General features: G+C 38.6%; 1 protein-coding gene across 1 annotated transcript; it reads right to left on the bottom strand.

Moving 5' to 3' along the window:
- Positions 1-2,021: 2,021 nt before the first annotated feature.
- On the bottom strand, positions 2,022-14,767 carry dcaf12 (DDB1 and CUL4 associated factor 12). The gene is made up of 9 exons (XM_081391283.1): positions 14,327-14,767; positions 10,807-11,097; positions 8,183-8,461; positions 7,935-7,995; positions 7,178-7,371; positions 6,995-7,060; positions 6,722-6,884; positions 6,427-6,605; positions 2,022-3,720 (listed from the first exon to the last, which is right to left on the bottom strand). Exons 1-9 carry the CDS (start codon positions 14,381-14,383, stop codon positions 3,562-3,564), a joined length of 1,449 nt encoding a protein of 482 aa, XP_081247409.1. The 5' UTR covers positions 14,384-14,767; the 3' UTR covers positions 2,022-3,561.
- Positions 14,768-17,158: the final 2,391 nt, after the last annotated feature.

The following is a 17,158-nucleotide window of genomic DNA, read 5'->3' as shown; positions in this document are numbered from 1 at the left end:
ACCGTCTCCGGCACGGACACCAACGTCTCTGGCACTTCTCCACCGTCTCTGGCACAGACACCACCGTCTCCGGCACGGACACCAACGTCTCCGGCACGGACATCACCGTCTCCGGAAAGGACACCAACATATCTGGCACGTCTCCGGCACAGACACCACCGTCTCTGGCACGGACATCACCGTCTCCGGAAAGGACACCAACGTATCTGGCACGTCTCCGGCACAGACACCACCGTCTCTGGCACGGACACCACCGTCTCCGGAAAGGACACCACCGTCTCCGGCATGGACACCAACATCTCTGGCACAGACACCAACGTCTCCGGCACGGACACCAACGTCTCTGGCACGTCTCCACCGTCTCTGGCACAGACACCATCGTCTCCAGCACAGACACCACCATCTCCGGCACAGACACCACCATCTCCGGCACAGACACCAACGTCTCCAGAAAGGACACCACCGTCTCCGGCACGGACACCAACGTATCTGGCACGTCTCCGGCACGGAAACCACTGTCTCCGGAAAGGACACCACCGTCTCTGGCTTGGACACCAACGTCTCTGGCACATCTCTGCCGTCTCCGGCACGGACACCACCGTCTCCGGAATGGACACCACCGCCTCTGGCACGGACACCAACGTCTCTGGCACGTCTCCGCCACGGACAACATCGTCTCCGGAAAGGACACCACCGTCTCTGGCACATCTCCAGTATGGACACCATCGTCTCAGGCACGGACACCAAAGTCTCTGGCACATCTCCGCCTTCTCCACCACAGACACCACTTTCTCCAGCACAGACACCACCGTCTCAAGCACTGACACCAACTTCTCTGGCACGTCTCCGGAACAGACATCAACGTCTCTGGCACGTCTCCGCCATCTCCAACACAGACAAGTGCACGGACAGTACCGTCTCCGGCACGGACACCACAGTCTCCGGCACGGACACCGTCTCCGGCACGGACACCAACGTCTCCGGCACGGACACCAACGTCTCCAGCACGGACACCAACATCTCCGTCACGGACACCATCGTCTCCAGCACGGACACCATGCACGGACACCATTAAAATTAACAGGGTAGGTGTGGCTACAGTGCCAGGGCTAAACTTTTGTCCCAGTCCGCCCCTGACAACTGCTGTTTTAGCCAGAGCAAGTGGATGTAGCAGTGGAGTTAAGTCAAAGGTGAAGTAGGCTAATGTCAAATTTACATAATTGTGGTTGTGATTTATTTCTGTTTTATTACATGGCTTGGCTGAATTCCAATATAGAATGCGGTCTGTTATTTCTTTATAACAGACCGCTGCGAAGTATAACAGACCGTTGCCATGAAAAACAGCGCGTTGCTATGGACGCGGAACGGACTATTTTCTTTAGCGGAAGCAATACAATCGTTTTTAAATCAATAACCCCTTTTTAAATCAATAATTCGCAGCAAACTATTTATTTATTTTGTAGGTAGCCATGTAATAAGCGGGATAATGTATAGTGAGCCGGTTGTTATAGTGAATAACAACCCCTTCAGGCTGATTCAAGATCCCTCCGCTTCGCGTCGGGATCCCGTTCAGCCTGTCGGGGTTGTTATTCACTATAACAACCGGCTCACACTATACATTATCCCTTACATAGTTGTCTTCAGCCATTTTTATGTTTGAATTTACATTCTGAAAAACAAGGTTTTGCAATTTTAACATAGTATCGTCATCATATCAGTGTAGATGTAGATGGACCAAAATAACCATTAAAATATCTTATTGTGCCACAGTGACACAGTGGCAAAAGTATTGCTATACCACAATACTCAATATGTTGTCCCACAGTGAGTTATTTGTCCCCGTTGCACCTACACAAAATTTGAGGGTTCCCCCACCTGCCAAATCCCACTTTAACCACTCTGTGCGTGTCTGTGTATATATATTGTTTTTTTCTCAATACGAATTATGAATTGATATTAAAAGCTTTAAAAGTCCTCAGCATACAGAAACATCATGATGCAAAGCCAGAATGGAAGAAAAATACATCAATAAAGTTTTATTCATTTTCTTTTTGAAGAATGTCTCATGTTACTGTTCTTTCGCTTGTTTTGTTTTTATATTGTACAATATCTTTACACTTCTGTAATCTGTAAAAACATTCAGGAAGTGTGTATAAAAAAGGGCACCACCAAAATAATGACAGATTAGTTCACTCACACACACACACATATATCCTCTGACATTTACATAAACTGTATTCTCCCTCTATTAGATTCCAAATATGTATACATATACATTTTATATATAAAATACATTTTAAAAGTGATGGTTAATTTCTGCTTAATATATGCCTGTTACTGTGGTCATTGTACTAACAATTTCGTGACAATTTCATGAAAGTTTCCATGTAAAAAAAAAAAGAAAAAAAAAGAAAAGAAAAAAAGAAAAGAAAAGCCTAAACAAATTCAATCTGCAAAAGTCTTTCACAGAAAGACTCTGGAAAGGCAACAATGTCACACAAAACTGCCCTGCCTTTGAGCAGAGAAGATAAGAAGCAACAATGCTAACAAATATGATTGTACCTGAACGTCATGAGTGCTAGTGATGGCAACAATACAAAATAAATAAGATGTCTAAATGTCACAGAGGGAAAATTGCAATCTTGATGCGAGTGTGTGCGTGCGTTAGTACAGAATCAGCAATAAAAGAGGCATTATCTAAAATACCTCCAACAGAACACAAACTGTATCTGATTTCCTTCAATTGTCTCTCCCTGCCATTATTTTTGAAAACATAAGGGAAAAATGAAAACAACGGGCAAGTCTTCATTGACCGCTATGCGATTCATGTCCATGTTTACTCCGTGCTCTTCATATATATGCAGTCTTGACTCCAGTGTCCAGTACTGCACAGTGAGGTTACAGGTCAGGCTGTCCGTTTAATTTACCAAGATTCATCTCCAAATGCCGATTCTTAGCCTTTTCAGGATGCACAATGTCAGTCCACTGCGAGCCATGAAAGAGGGCTGATCAGCAGGTCTTCGAAAATCACACAACAAAACAAACTCAACACGCCATGTTTCTAGCAACCAAAAAAAAAAAAAAAAAAGAAAGATGCAAACAAAAAAATAAATCTTAAGAGTAATGCCCAGCGAGACTGTTAAATATTTTCATATATTTTTACACTATTCCACAGTTCTCAAAGGTTCAGGCAGCCAATGCACATAAGAGGAAACCTCCTCCATTTTTTTCAGGACTCAAACGAACTTCTCCAGGAGATCAGACATCAGCCAGGGTCACATCTCTGCTTTTTTCTTTGCCGTTTTTTTCGTCACACACACAAACAGATGTCAATTCAGGAGTACAATAGGCAAATGAAAATTTAAAGACAGAAGAACAAGCACACACAAAAAAAAAAAAAACAGCTGAGAATCACATCTATGCTCCTGAGTCCTTTGAGAAATAGAGGATGATCTTTGATAGAAGCTAAACTGAAAGTGAAAAAGATTGAGGAGGAAAAATGGAAGATGGCCTATAAGCCCATGGTACGTGAGAGCGAAATGGAGGGATGAAGGACGGAGGTTAGCTCCAGAGGCCGGCGTAGTTTCCGTGTAGGCCAGAACACAGGGGTCCGCCGGCCACAAAGAGTTTGGTGCCGGAGTCGTCGTAGCAGTGTGTGTACACGGCGTTCGGGAAGGAGCGCACGTCGGAAAAGTAGCTTCTCCACGTTTCATCGTGATTCTGTGGGAGAAGAATCTGAATTTTAGCAACGGTACAAGAACCTGACTGATATTTTTGCTTTTCTGATATTAATTCAGCCTCAATAAATATGCATACACTACTGTTCATTTTGGGGTCGGTAAGATTATTTAAATGTTGGTTCAATTTAAATGAAAGATGTCTTTTATGTTCATTGATGCTGCATTTATTTGATAAAAAATACAGTATAAACAGTAATATTGTGAAATATTATTAGAATTTAAAATACCGGTTTTCTGTTTTAATATATTTTAAAATGTAATTTATTCCTGTGATGGCAAAGTTGAATTTCAGCATCATTGCTCCAGTCTTAAAGGGGTGGTATAATGCCCTTTTTTACAAGACGAATAAATAAGTGTTTGATGTCCCCAGAGTGTGTATGTGAAGTGTTAGCTCACAGATAATTTTTTATAGCATGTTAAAATTGTTAAAATACATTAAAATACATTTTTGAGGGTGAGCAAAAACGCATCGTTTTGTGTCTGTTCCTTTAAATGCAAATGAGCTGCTGCTCCCGGCACAGAGGGCGGAGCTTCGAGAGCTTGTGTGTTAGCAGCTCCTATTACCTCTTCTCAACATGGACTCACCCCCTTTGTTGTGTGTTCCCAGGGGTGGGGTTTATGTAAATTTTAGGGTTTGTGATGTCACTAACCCGTGAGGAAGCTCATGTAGTCTCTACCAGCCGTTTGTTGTAGTCCTTAAAAAAACGATTTCTTTAAAAAGCAAACATCTCCCTTTACTTTGAACTTTGAAAGTTGTAACTTTGCAGATGTTGTTTATGCTCAAACAGCAACATTATACACTAACTAAAGTTAAAAAAGTGAAATCATAATCAACCACCCCTTTAAGTGTCACATGATCCTTCAGAAATCATTCTAATATGCTGATTTGGTGAAAATTTTAGGATTCTTTAATGAATAGAAAGTTCAAAAGAACAGCATTTAATTGAAATAGAATTTTTTTCTAGTATTATAAATGTTTTTACTAACACTTTTGATCAATTTAATGTATCCCTGCTGAATGAAAGTATTCATTTCTTTTTTAAAAGAAAACTTTCTTGCTGACCCCAAACTTTTGAACAGTGCGTATATGTATGTAATAAGCAGGATAATGTACAGTTGGCACTTCATTATGACAAAATAGTCTCAGACAGGGAAATAAGGACCCTGATGTATGGAGTTGTTTATTTTTGCAATAATGAGTGGCTAACTGTGCATTATCCCTTACATAGTAAAATTATTCAAAGTTTTAACTAAAGGGCAGCAAATTAAGTGGGTCAATTAAACCAATCAAATAGCAGTTATACTTCCATGTGGACTCCTGATTAATGCAGCAGACAGCATTTCTGCTTAATGAACTTCCATATGGCAAGCAGAGGCTGATGCTGCAGGCAACCGACTGCTTAAGTAAGCACTTTGTAAAGGAGCTTATATATAGACTAATTAATTGCAAGGTTTGCCCATGGTAAAAATTAGGTAGTGGGTTGGTGTATAAAGCAAAAGAAGAAAATAGCAATATTACGTGTACATCAAATGAGTATGAAAGTTCCATAAATAAACAAAATGCAAAACAATTGTTTAGGTATGAGATTTAATTTAAAACGTTTGGTAATAGTTAGACTTTGGCTTAAACTGATGAAAAGTAACTAAAGATATTTATAATGTTATTTGAAATAAATGCTGCTCTATTGAACTTTCTATTAATCTATAAATATGCTTATATAAAATAAGTATAATGGTTTCCACAAAATATATGGCAGTACAACCGTTTTCAACATTGATGATAATAAAAACTGTTTCTTGAGCAGCAAATCAGTATGTAAGAATGATTTCTGAAGGATCACGTGACACTGAAGACTCGAGTAATGATGCTGAAAATTCAGCTTTGACATCACAGGAATAAATTACATTTTTAAATATATCAATAAATGTTTTAAATAATAATATTTCACAATATTACTGTTTTACAGTATTTTTGATCAAAGAAATGCAGCCTTGCTGAGACTTAAAAAAAAAATGTACCCACCCCAAACTTCTGAATGGTAGTGTATATTAGAGCTGCACAATTAATCGTGGAAAGATCGCAATCTCAATTTAAACAGCCACATGATCTTAGCCAGACAGAGCAGTTGTAACATGAATGAAACCGTTTCAGTTTTTTCAACCACACATTATCTCCGTCTTAAAATAATTCAAATGATCACAGAAGTACTGAGATAAAAGTTTATAGTTATATAAACACTAATGTCTACAGTAGTAAACAAAATGGCTACATATGACAGTTAAAAATGTATTTGACATTGAATCATTCATGCAAGACATTTATTCACAAACACTGATTCATCCCGTAAAACAAGTTAAGTCTTTATGAGTTAACTGATTTAAAAAAAAAAAATTAATGAAACACTTTTAAATAGACTGCAGCAACTTACATTTAGTAAGAACCTCTAGTGAATTACATGTTATTTGTTTTAGCTGTCAGTTCAGAATCGTGGGAGAATCTTGATCTTTAATTTTTTTTTACTCAATTTTTCCAGATTCATGCAGCTCTAATGTATGTAAAATATATTAAAAAATAAAACATTTATTTATTAAGTGCCTGCAATGGCCTACATCAAATAAAAGATACATAATCAATCAAGGTCTAATCAATATGTAAAATTTCAGCAAGCAAAATGGACAATCTTACCAGCCATCCTCTCCCTGTGGAGAGTTTAAGGATGCCCTCTGCTGTGCGATTCCGGTACCCGCCGGGTGTGCTGGATGGGCCATCCAGAAAACGCTGGGCCCTGATATCGTAGAAGAGCAGGGAACCTTGGCCAGTGCCTACTGTCACTATGTGTTCATAGAAGCTCACAGAGCGAATACCTAAGAAATAATCATTTTTAAGAAAAACAACAGAAAAATGAACACCAGTTTGCATTGCAAAATATCACTTTTTAACTTTGTGTGAACTATCTTGGAAGGGGAAAAAAAAAACATACCACTGCCACGCTCCCTGGAGCTCACGGATTTGATGTTCTGAGTCGATTCCCGGGGGTCAAGGAAGGAAACGTGAGCCTGAGACCCGACTGCATAAACAGACCAGTCCATCCCGTACGCCAGACACACATTCTCCTTACAGTAAGGAAGTTTGGTAGAAAGTTCCTGAAAATAAATTTAACGGAAAAAAACAGTAAAAATCTAATATTGAGCTAGGCATAAAAAGCCAACAGATGAGAGAAAAAAAATACTGGTACTGATACTGGTAACTGTACCTTACAAAGGTTGTCTTGTGCTTTCCACAGATGGAAATATCCATCTAGAGAAACGGCACCCAACTCCTAATGGATGAATGAAAAAGATAAAAGTGGAATTGGAGAAACGGTGAGCTTGAATAACGCACAAAGACAATTCATTTTGAGTCAGTACAGCCACACGAGTCAAAGACAGCCGCTGACCTTATGGCTGTTGTTGAAGGCTAGTGCGCGCACTTTGCAGTTGTAGGGGTGGGTGTACTCTTTCGGGATGTCCTTGAGAGCGCGGTGAGAAATGTGGGAGTAACTAGGAACACCTTTCTCATTCTGATGCTTCTCCGCTTGAGACAACACCTCCTCTGATATCTCCCACAGACCCATGGAACCGTCACGAGATCCTGCTCCAGTGAACAAAAAACATGCATTCTCCTTTAATGGAACAGTAGAATCTGTAAACCATGTACAGCATAGGATTGTGCACAACAAGAGATAATGTATAATTAATCTCAAAACACACCCAAACAGGGTAGTCAGGGAAAGCATGTTACAGGAGTATTGCATTGTGACAAATTCAAGACAATTTAGAGAAGAAAATCATTACTAGAACTCAAAATGTCATTCTCATTACTGTAATAAATGAAAGCCATCATGTCCTGACATTTTTTCTTTTTTATTCAAATCAGAATGAAATAGATTTATCTAAAAGATATAAATTACATGACAGTATGTTACTAAGAAATGCATGCAAGGCTGTGCTAAACTGTAATGAAAATAATATCAATCTTAATGTTCCGGAACTAGGCCACATTTTCTTCATGCAAAACATACTTTCTATTTCTTTTCTCCCTTTGCGCTTGGGGTGAAATATGACTTTGGCAATTCTTGAAATGTACACTCGTACTTAATGTGTTAGGACACGGTGTTAAGTGTTTGCTCAAAACTGGATCTGCAAGCTTCTTACCTGAGACTGCCATGGTATCACTGATCCACGCAATGGAGAATATCCAGTCGTTGTGCCCATCCTGTTAGAAATATAGAACCAAACTTTTGAGTCTTTAAATAACATAATTGTTTTCAATTAGGTTAGTTAAAGCTAGCCACTAAGAGCACTTTTGTTTTTCCTTTTTATGGAGGCAAAGGCTAAAACCACTAATCCATTGACATTTACACTACTTGCACAACTAGAAAGGGAGCAAAAGGCGGACTCACATCCCCGACACAGACAGGATCAAGTGTGGGAAGCCTGTACACTGCCAGGCTGTTGGGGTTGTCACCTCCGGTGGCCAGCAAAGTTTGAGAGGGGTTCAGCTCTATGGCATGGATGCCACATCCCTGCTGGACATCCAGGCCACCGACTGATCCTGGATTTTGGAAATGGAAATGGCCTCCCACTCCACCCAAACCCTGGGAGACATCTCCCATGCCCTCTCTGTCAATCAGCATGGGTATTCTGGTTATCTGTCCTGAGAGGACGTCCACCACAAATAGCTAAAAAAAAAAAAAAAAACAGGATTAGTAAAAGTCATCCTTGTAGGAATACTGTTTCAATCATAATTAGATCATTTTGGAAATCCACACATAAATAAAACACATAAATATGTGAAATCTATCAAGCTCTAAATTGTAGTCTGGAACACCTCAGAACCACGGTGAAAGTCTTAGAAGCATATAGCAAAACAGCTGGACATATTCTTTGTACTTTTGTGTCATATTGGAGCTTGACAGTTGCCATTCTCTTTCGTTGTATGGAAAAGCATGATGGAGATAAAAGAATTTGCATTTTTAGGTGAACTATACCTTTAAAGGAATATTAAAAGCCCCCTGTGGAGAAAATCAAGTTTTTAATGTTGTTTATAAAATGTCTATGTGGTGTTTTTAATATGCTTTAAGACAAATCATGTGCAAATTCATCAGTTAACACCATTGCTGAGTATTTTCTCATTAAACCTGCAGTGAAAAAATACCTTCTCTAAAACTTCTCTACATCACGAACGTGAAAAATCAGGTACATAAAGCAATACAGCGGGAGAATTATGTTCATGATATATATTATGTTATGATGGACTATTTGCCTTTCTCCACTGGCTTTCTAAGTTGTTCAAAGCATTTCTAAGGATACTGATTTTCAGAAGGCAGCCATATGACTCCGAGATGGTGAACGGGAACATGGTTTGAACATGTAAAATTAGCAACAACACATTATTAGTTGTTTGCTAAAGTAGTCAAGCCAAAGGCTAATCATCAACTTGTAGAAAAGCCTGTATAATTCGTTCTTCGGAATCAGTTTTTGGTTCAAACATATATGGCTGAATTAAACCAGTATTTCCTCTTGCCATCGTGTAGCGTGTGAGTGGAGGAGGAGACTAATATGCATATTAATGATTCCACGTATACTAAATTAAGCAAGGGTGTAGAGTTACATTGAAGCTATTTTAGGGCATGAAGAAATTATTTTGACAGGAAAAAAACATTTAAATATTTTAGATGAGTTTTAAGATGAGTTTTAAGGGGGACTTTAAATAAGTTAAACTCTATAACAGCATCAATTTACAGGCCAAAATTATATTCTGTTTCAATCAACAGCAAGTCACAGTTAGCCGTCAATAGAGCTCATTTAACCAGGAATATTCTTGTAGGGTGACATGTGCCTCGAAAACCTTTTGCAAACTGGTAGGGAGTGTTATTTTAGTATCAATGAGATTCAACATTTTTATTAATATTTTAAATTTTAGTTAAAGTTTAAGTAATTTTGCTGGGTTTTTGTCATTAAAGGGGTGGTAATGCCCTTTTCACAAGATTTAAAATAAGTCTTTGATGTCCCCAGAGTGTGTATGTGAAGTTTTAGCCCAAAAGATATTTTTATATAGCATGTTAAATTTGACACTTTTTGAGGGTGAGCAAAAACGCACTGTTTTGTGTCTGTTCCTTTAAATGCAAATGAGCCGCTGCTCCCAGCACAGGGGGCGGAGCTTCAAGACCTTGTGTCCTTTTACCTCACACAGACACACACTGAAAATTTCAACAACTTTTAGCCTTTTATATTCAAACCAGAAAGATGGAGAGACTCAAGAAGAAGTGACGACATGTAGAGTAACATTTCTGAATGGTTATTTGATGAATTTATGTAGCTTATGTGTAGTTATCTTCTAGTCATCTTCTAGTCATTGATTAGCATATTTTGTCTTGATAACCTATAAATCACGTTCCCGGGGGCGGGGTTCATGTAAATTTTAGGGTTAGTGATGTTATTAACCTGGGAGGAAGCTTGTGCCTACCAGCTGTTTGTTGTAGTCCTTAAAAAGCAATGTTTTTAAAAGAAAATATCTCCCTTTGCTTTGAACTTTGAGCATTGTAACTTTGCAGATGTTGTTTATGCTCAAACAGCAACATTACACACTAACTAAAGTTAGAAAAGTGAAATCATATTCAACCACCCCTTTAAAAAAAATACTAGTTGAATATATATAGATTGTAAACCATAATAATAGGAGGTCTACTTTTTTGCCTTTTCTCTTGGAAGATTTATGTCTTGCACTTTAGTAATGTAAATACCCAACTCATATGCAGAATATCCAGCAAGTGTCTCAGGGAAATTAAGTACGGTTAAGTAAATCTGGAGAATATAAGTAACTTGCATCCTGTATGTGTGGGGAGTGAAAACAAAAGAGTAAAAGAAAGTGTAAACTGTGAAATAGAGTAAACTATTTCCCAGTTTACACCAAACATCAAAATTAACAGTAAACTTTCAAATATTTCACGATTCAAATGTGAGGAGAGACCAGTACAGCATTGATGACATTACATACTGAAGTACTAATCATAAACCACCTCACCGTGTTGCATTTGGTCCCGCACACCACCTGCCTGTGGTTGAGCCATTGGGAAGCGAACACCTTGTTGAGGCGGCCGAGGGAGAACTCTCTCTCTCTGAGGATCCCGGGGATGCGTCCAGCAGCGAATCCACGCAGACTCCGCTGGAAGCTCCACTCGTGCTGCTGCTGTGGGCGAAACTCCCTCCCTCTCACAGAGCACACAACCGACCGCCGACTCTGCCACCAGTGCTGGGCATGACGCGCTGAGCTGGACACGCGGGCACGCTTGAATGCACTCTGACACCAGTCAAACTGTCAGAGGGACAAAAAGGATGTAACAAAATCTAAATGAAAACAATTTACTTTCATAATAAATGTGATTTTAAAAAATGCTATAATCTAAAACAAACTGTAAAGCATTTACTGGCAGTTACTGATATTTTCGGCATGGTTTCACAGACAGGGCTTAGACTAAAACTAAGCCTTTAAGTTCAATTAGGACATTTAAGTAGCTTTTATAAACGTGTCTTAGAAAATTAATGGCGCTGACATATTTTAAGATATGTCATAATGTCACTGAAAGGTGCTTTTAGTTAAAACAGCTCAAACATGCATTTTAGGCTGGGATTAGACTTAACCCTTGTCTGTGAAACCAGGCATTCACGTTTCATCTGATAAAAATCACAAAATAAATCAAATATATTTAACTAAAATTTAAATGAATTCAATGAATTACTAAAAACTCAAATCAATCATGTTAAATGCTACAAATAAATTTAAGCATCATAACATTAAAAAATTGATATTAATTTGGAAATTTACTAAAAATGATTATTAGTGTTTGCAAGAGTAGCTTTGAGTGAGCATTAGATACTCTTCATAAAACTTTGCTAATTTAAACCGTAATTCACAAAAATGCTCCTTGTTAGTAAACTGCATATTCTCTCTCTCATTCTGATTAACGTTGTGTAACTTTTTTCAAACAGAAACCATAAATTATGAGAACAACCTCACAGGACATCAGGTTTAAGGTGGCTCCTTTGCGATCCAGCACTGTGTATGCACTTTTGCAGCTTTTAAAAACAGCTTGCATTCGAAGAAAAACACCTGGTGGCACTGAAAATGCATCACCTCACCCTGCTAACAGCACTCTATACAATCAAACACAATATATTGCACCTAAACAGCCAAACAACAAAAGTGAGGGCATCCATCTGATGCTAACGCCAGCTGGCAGACAAAGCGATTCTGTGCTCCCGGCAAATCCAATATAGCCATGACAGGGGCGTGTAAAACCAATGGCTTGAAGTATATCAGCTCCCGTAGGCCCCACAATCAGTGTGTGTGAGACGGAGACTCATTCATTTTAATGCTTGTTCCCGCTAAACAGCACTGACATCATAATGCTTATAATCAAGACATCATCACCCATTTAAATAACTCTCGCTGAAATGACATAATCTGTCCTACGCGAGATCTAGTCATAAACACTGATGCGTTTCTACTCTAGTAAAGCTCTTCCAATCCTCCTTCAGGCCAGTGAACGTTGGCCCTCTATCTGACTGACCCAGATCCTAACGGCCAAATAGTTCAGGATAGGATCTTAGTCAATACACGGCCACCTTCCCATTCACAAGTGCAAGTGTATAATCATACCAAAAAAAAAGACCTTCAAGAGTGTTAAAAGTAAACTGTGGGAAAACCTCAAAGTATCAACATTAACAATCAAGCTGTACTACAAAAACATCTCATCTGACTAGTCCCGCCCCCAAATTCACACCATTGGTTGCTGCTGGGTTGTGCTGGTCGGGATCCACAAACAAACATTTTTAGAGGAATAAACCCTGCCTGTCTCAATATATTAAGCTATGATATGTGACCCTGGATCACAAAACCAATCATAAGTCGCACGGGTATATTTGTGGCAAAAGCCAACAATAGCCTACATTGTATGGGTCAAAATGATCGATTTTTCTTTTATGCCAAAAATGATTAGGATATTAAGTAAAGATCATCTTCCATGAAGATATTTTGTAAATTTCCTACCGTAAATATAGAAAACATTTATTTTTGTGAGTGAATGCAGGACAATCGAGAACATAAATGGACAAATTTAAAGGCGATTTTCTCAATGTTTCTATTTTTTTGGCACCCTCAGATTCCAGATCTTCAAATAGTTGTATCTCGGCCAAATATCCCATCCTAAGAAAACACAGGCATACATCAATCGAAAGTTTATTAATTCAGCTTTCAGATGATGCATAAATCTCAATTTAAAAAAATTGACTATGAGAAAATTGAGGCCTATGATATCAGTGATTTTTCAGCCTATGATATCAGTGATTTTTTTTTTAAATGATTTTCTCTTCTATATATGGCTGTCACACAGGGATACGTTTAGTGATAACCTGTGATAACAGAAATAAACCTTCAACAAAACCAAATAAGGAAAGCAACTAGTCAGTGTGTTGCACTGAAGACCACCTTCCCCCCATATGCCGGAACTCTATCCTGTCCTGTGAATCCACATTAACATCACTACAAGGCCATAATTAAGCCATTACTGGCCAATCAATCCATACAGATAAATAATCAACAGATTCAAAATAATTATGTGTCAGATATTCATCATGAATATTGATAAAACTAGACAAGTTAAAAATATTGACATTGACAATTGTTTTAAATTCAACAGCGCCTATATGACCTTGTTGAACTCATAGCAGGTAAAATACAGAAAGAGGACCATTCAGGATGAAGGTTGACTTTGATATTGTCTTTTTATATAAATGTTTTCATTAAAACGTCAGTTTTGACAGAAAGTACAGACACATCTGTGAACTGTGGCTAAGATTAAACTCTTCCTGCTGTCAGGACATAGTAGTATAGTAATGTTTCTTGTGTTTAAAATATATCTAATTATATACAATATTGAATAAGTCTGAAGAAATGTGGCTTTATGGTTATATAACAATAAAGAGATAATCGAATACATTGATACATATGTTAAGAACATTGAATGTTGATATTGAGACAATATCATTGTGCAGCAAAAAAAAAAAAAAAAAAATACATTGTGTTATTGATATTTCTCATCTTAATGATGGAATAATGGATATCTTAATGAACTATAGCAGATCTCAGTCCTACTGGGCGACTAACCAGCTAATGCTGTCTATAACGTATCTTGCAGGAGTATCATTATCCTGTAATCTAGTGCAGGATTAAGACGTACTCAGACACATAACCTCAATGTCCAAGGCAACTGATAAATGATTACACATTAATAAACCAGCTCACCAATGCCAGATCAATGTCAACAACAACTAAGTTAACAACCACACCATTAACGTTAGCCTTTAGCCAGCTGGTGCTAACATTAGACTGCAATCTGTTCCTGTTTGTAAAGTGTCACATTTCGAGCTTCTGTTTTACATTATACGTGGTTATTATTTCATATAAAACGAGAGGTTAGCATATGGCTACATATAGTGCTTTTTTTTAGGTATAACAGAGATCTGTATTTTTATTTTTTTTTTACCTGTTGTTCCTTGGGCTCCTCTGCTTTCCTTTTCCTGCTAACTGTTTTTCTCGCCATAGCCCGACACGCACAGTTCCCTCACCCACATGGAGGGTAGCAGCGACGCTGGGAAGTGGATCATATAATGGCGATGGGGTTATTTCGGCGGCCTCTGGGCTGGTAAAGCGGCGCGACTAATCGAATCCAACCAAGTCGCGTCGGCCGAGGATGAATCGAATAACCGTCCGATTCTGTTTTAGTGGCCGATCCCCGATCCGTTTGATTGAGATCTTTTTCAGGGCAGGATTGTTTGTTTTCCGTCTGTGTGGAGGAGCTACAACGGTACAGCTGCCCCTCCCCTGCACCCAGCTCACTTTTCACCTATCTTCTTTCTCTCTCTCTATCCGTCGTTCTCCTGACAAAACGCGTCATCCTTCAACGTACATCGCCGCGCGCAGCCGCACTCTAGTCAAACATCAACAAAAACAAGGTCAAGCGTACGCGTGCGCGTCGGTTGCGTGCGCGCGAAAGCTCTACCGTCTCACGTTTTACGGCTCACGTTTCATTTTCCGCTTGTAAATGATTTGTTCTGCTGTAGATATATATTCATTCTTACAATTCTGTGCTCCACAAAAAAGTTTATGGCATTTATAATGTACAATGTCTCCTTTTTATAATTATAATTGGCTAGATAAAAATAAGCTTGGTCATCAAACTCAAATTCAAGTCAACATAATGTATTTGGTGGTCGTCGCCTACATTTAATCGTAGTAGAAAATTATTTATTAGGTTAAAAAAGTCTATAATGCTATGATTTATTAGGGACCTCGCTAAGTTGTCAGTCAGTTTAAAATATTCCTGCAAATTATATGATTGTAGATCATTGAAATTAACCTGTATAACTTATGAATTTTAAATATGAAATATATAAACATTATTTAAATTACTTTTTAAGAGAAATATAAAGTAGGCTATTAAAGTTTGTTTTAAAAGGATGACTGAACAGTGAAGGAAAAGAGGAAATAAGTGTCCATGAAGTTGGTTGAAAGAAAGTCCAGAGTGTAAAGAGCTACATAATAACAAATTACTCATTTATTTAATTAATGAAATTTTGGAAATTCGCATTACTGAATGTGATGTATTGGATTATAATGTCCTCCTCTCTAATTATTGGATTGATTAATATCTGAACAGGATGAAAATGTTTCCCCAGTTTTAGCAATGCCATCTTCTGATTCATGGCTGATGGTTTATTTTGTCCAGCACACAATATGCTGTGTAACAACCTCATTCAACATGTGGGGTGTGAATTTCCTTAAACCGTGACCTTTGTTGCTGCTTACTTTCTGTTCCACTAGAAGTTTCACCATTGCTGCTCCTGGCCAAAATCTGTGCATCATAAACACCAGTGCAGTGACAGCCACACTTTTTTGAAAAGAAGATTAAGTTTTATCATACTGAAGTCTGAAATCATTTTAAATAAAACGAAACATTTTTAAACACTTTTAAGAGCAACAGATCTCTGTATCGTCAAGACAAAAGCCCTCTGATCTGCTCTACCTGTCCGTCAGGTTCAGCACATTTCCCCATTTACAATTATAACAATAGATCTGCATTTGAGCGCTGACTCACTCCAAGCCAGAATGCTCTTTGTGATGCATCCAGCAATGGGTTTGCTCTGTTCTTTTCAGCCTTTTCTAGTCCGTTCAGCCTAGACTGAGGGATGCTGACACAAACAGACGAGGAAGAATCATGTTTACTTTATTTGAATAATCAGTCCTGTATGGGATGGGTGAACCTCTTGAAATCTGTCAAGAACATATGCAGGTCATATTTCATCAAAAAAAAAAAAAAAAAAAAGTAGATTTTGCAATTTCACGACTATATATATATATATATATATATATATATATATATAGGGGTTGGACAATGAAACTGAAACACTGTCTAATATAGTGTTGGAGGTTTCACGTCTATATATGATATAATATGATATAATATTAACTGATTTTACATTCCATCAGTAAGAGCAGTGTGTGAAGGTTGAATTAGCAGAGCAATAGAACAGCTGAACATCAAATATTGCAATCCACACAACATAATGGGAGACATATCAGAGTTCAAAAAAAGCGGATCTGTGACCAGGACAGCAAGTCTTTTTGGTGTATTGAGAGCTATGGTATCCAGGGTAATGTCGGCATACCACCACGTAGGACGAACCACATTCAACAGGAGTAACTGTTGACGCAAGTGGAAGCTGTCTGAAAGGGATGTCCAGGCACTAACCCGGTTTGTATCCAAAAAACAGAAAAATACTGCAGAATTAAATGCACACCTTGACTCTCCTGTTTCCAACTAAATTGTTCATCAGGAGCTCCACTGAGTTAACATTCATGGTCGGGCTGCCAAAGGTTGATACTCGTGTCAATGCCAAGTCAGTTTCATTGGTGCCAACAGTGCAAATCTTGGGCTGTAGACAATGTGAAACATGTTCTCTGATGAGACCACCGTCTTTCCCACATTCGTGGGAGTTACGATGTGGAGAAGCCCCAAAGAGGCTTAACTTCCCAACTGTTGCTGCCCAGAGTGAAGCATGGAGGTGGATCAGTGATGTTTTTGGGAATGGCGTTCCCAACTGTGCTTGATGGGCGCTGCCAAGGACAAGCGAACCATTCCAGAGGACCATGTGCACCTAATGGTTCAAACATTGTACCCTGAAGGAGGTGCCGTGTTTCAGCATGATAATGCACTAATACACACACCAAGACTTGTGACAGAATGGTTTGATGTACATGAAAGTGAAGTTGAAAATCACAGTCACCACATCTAAACATTTTTGAGACACTTTGGAGT

This window comes from Scardinius erythrophthalmus (genome assembly GCF_964197995.2).
Source record: "Scardinius erythrophthalmus genome assembly, chromosome: 17".
NCBI classification, from domain to species: Eukaryota; Metazoa; Chordata; class Actinopteri; order Cypriniformes; family Leuciscidae; genus Scardinius; species Scardinius erythrophthalmus.
Note: the sequence above shows the minus strand (reverse complement) of the source record. Positions and strands in the feature narration are given on the sequence as shown.

Bases quoted from the DNA above. Each gene is read 5' to 3' on its own strand.
- dcaf12 (XM_081391283.1), bottom strand. From the start codon at position 14,383: ATGGCGAGAAAAACAGTTAGCAGGAAAAGGAAAGCAGAGGAGCCCAAG. The intron at 7,061-7,177 runs GTCAGCGGCTGT...TTCATCCATTAG, and splicing joins CCTTCAACAACAGCCATAAG to GAGTTGGGTGCCGTTTCTCT. The intron at 3,721-6,426 runs GTAAGATTGTCC...CTTCTCCCACAG, and splicing joins CCACAGGGAGAGGATGGCTG to AATCACGATGAAACGTGGAG.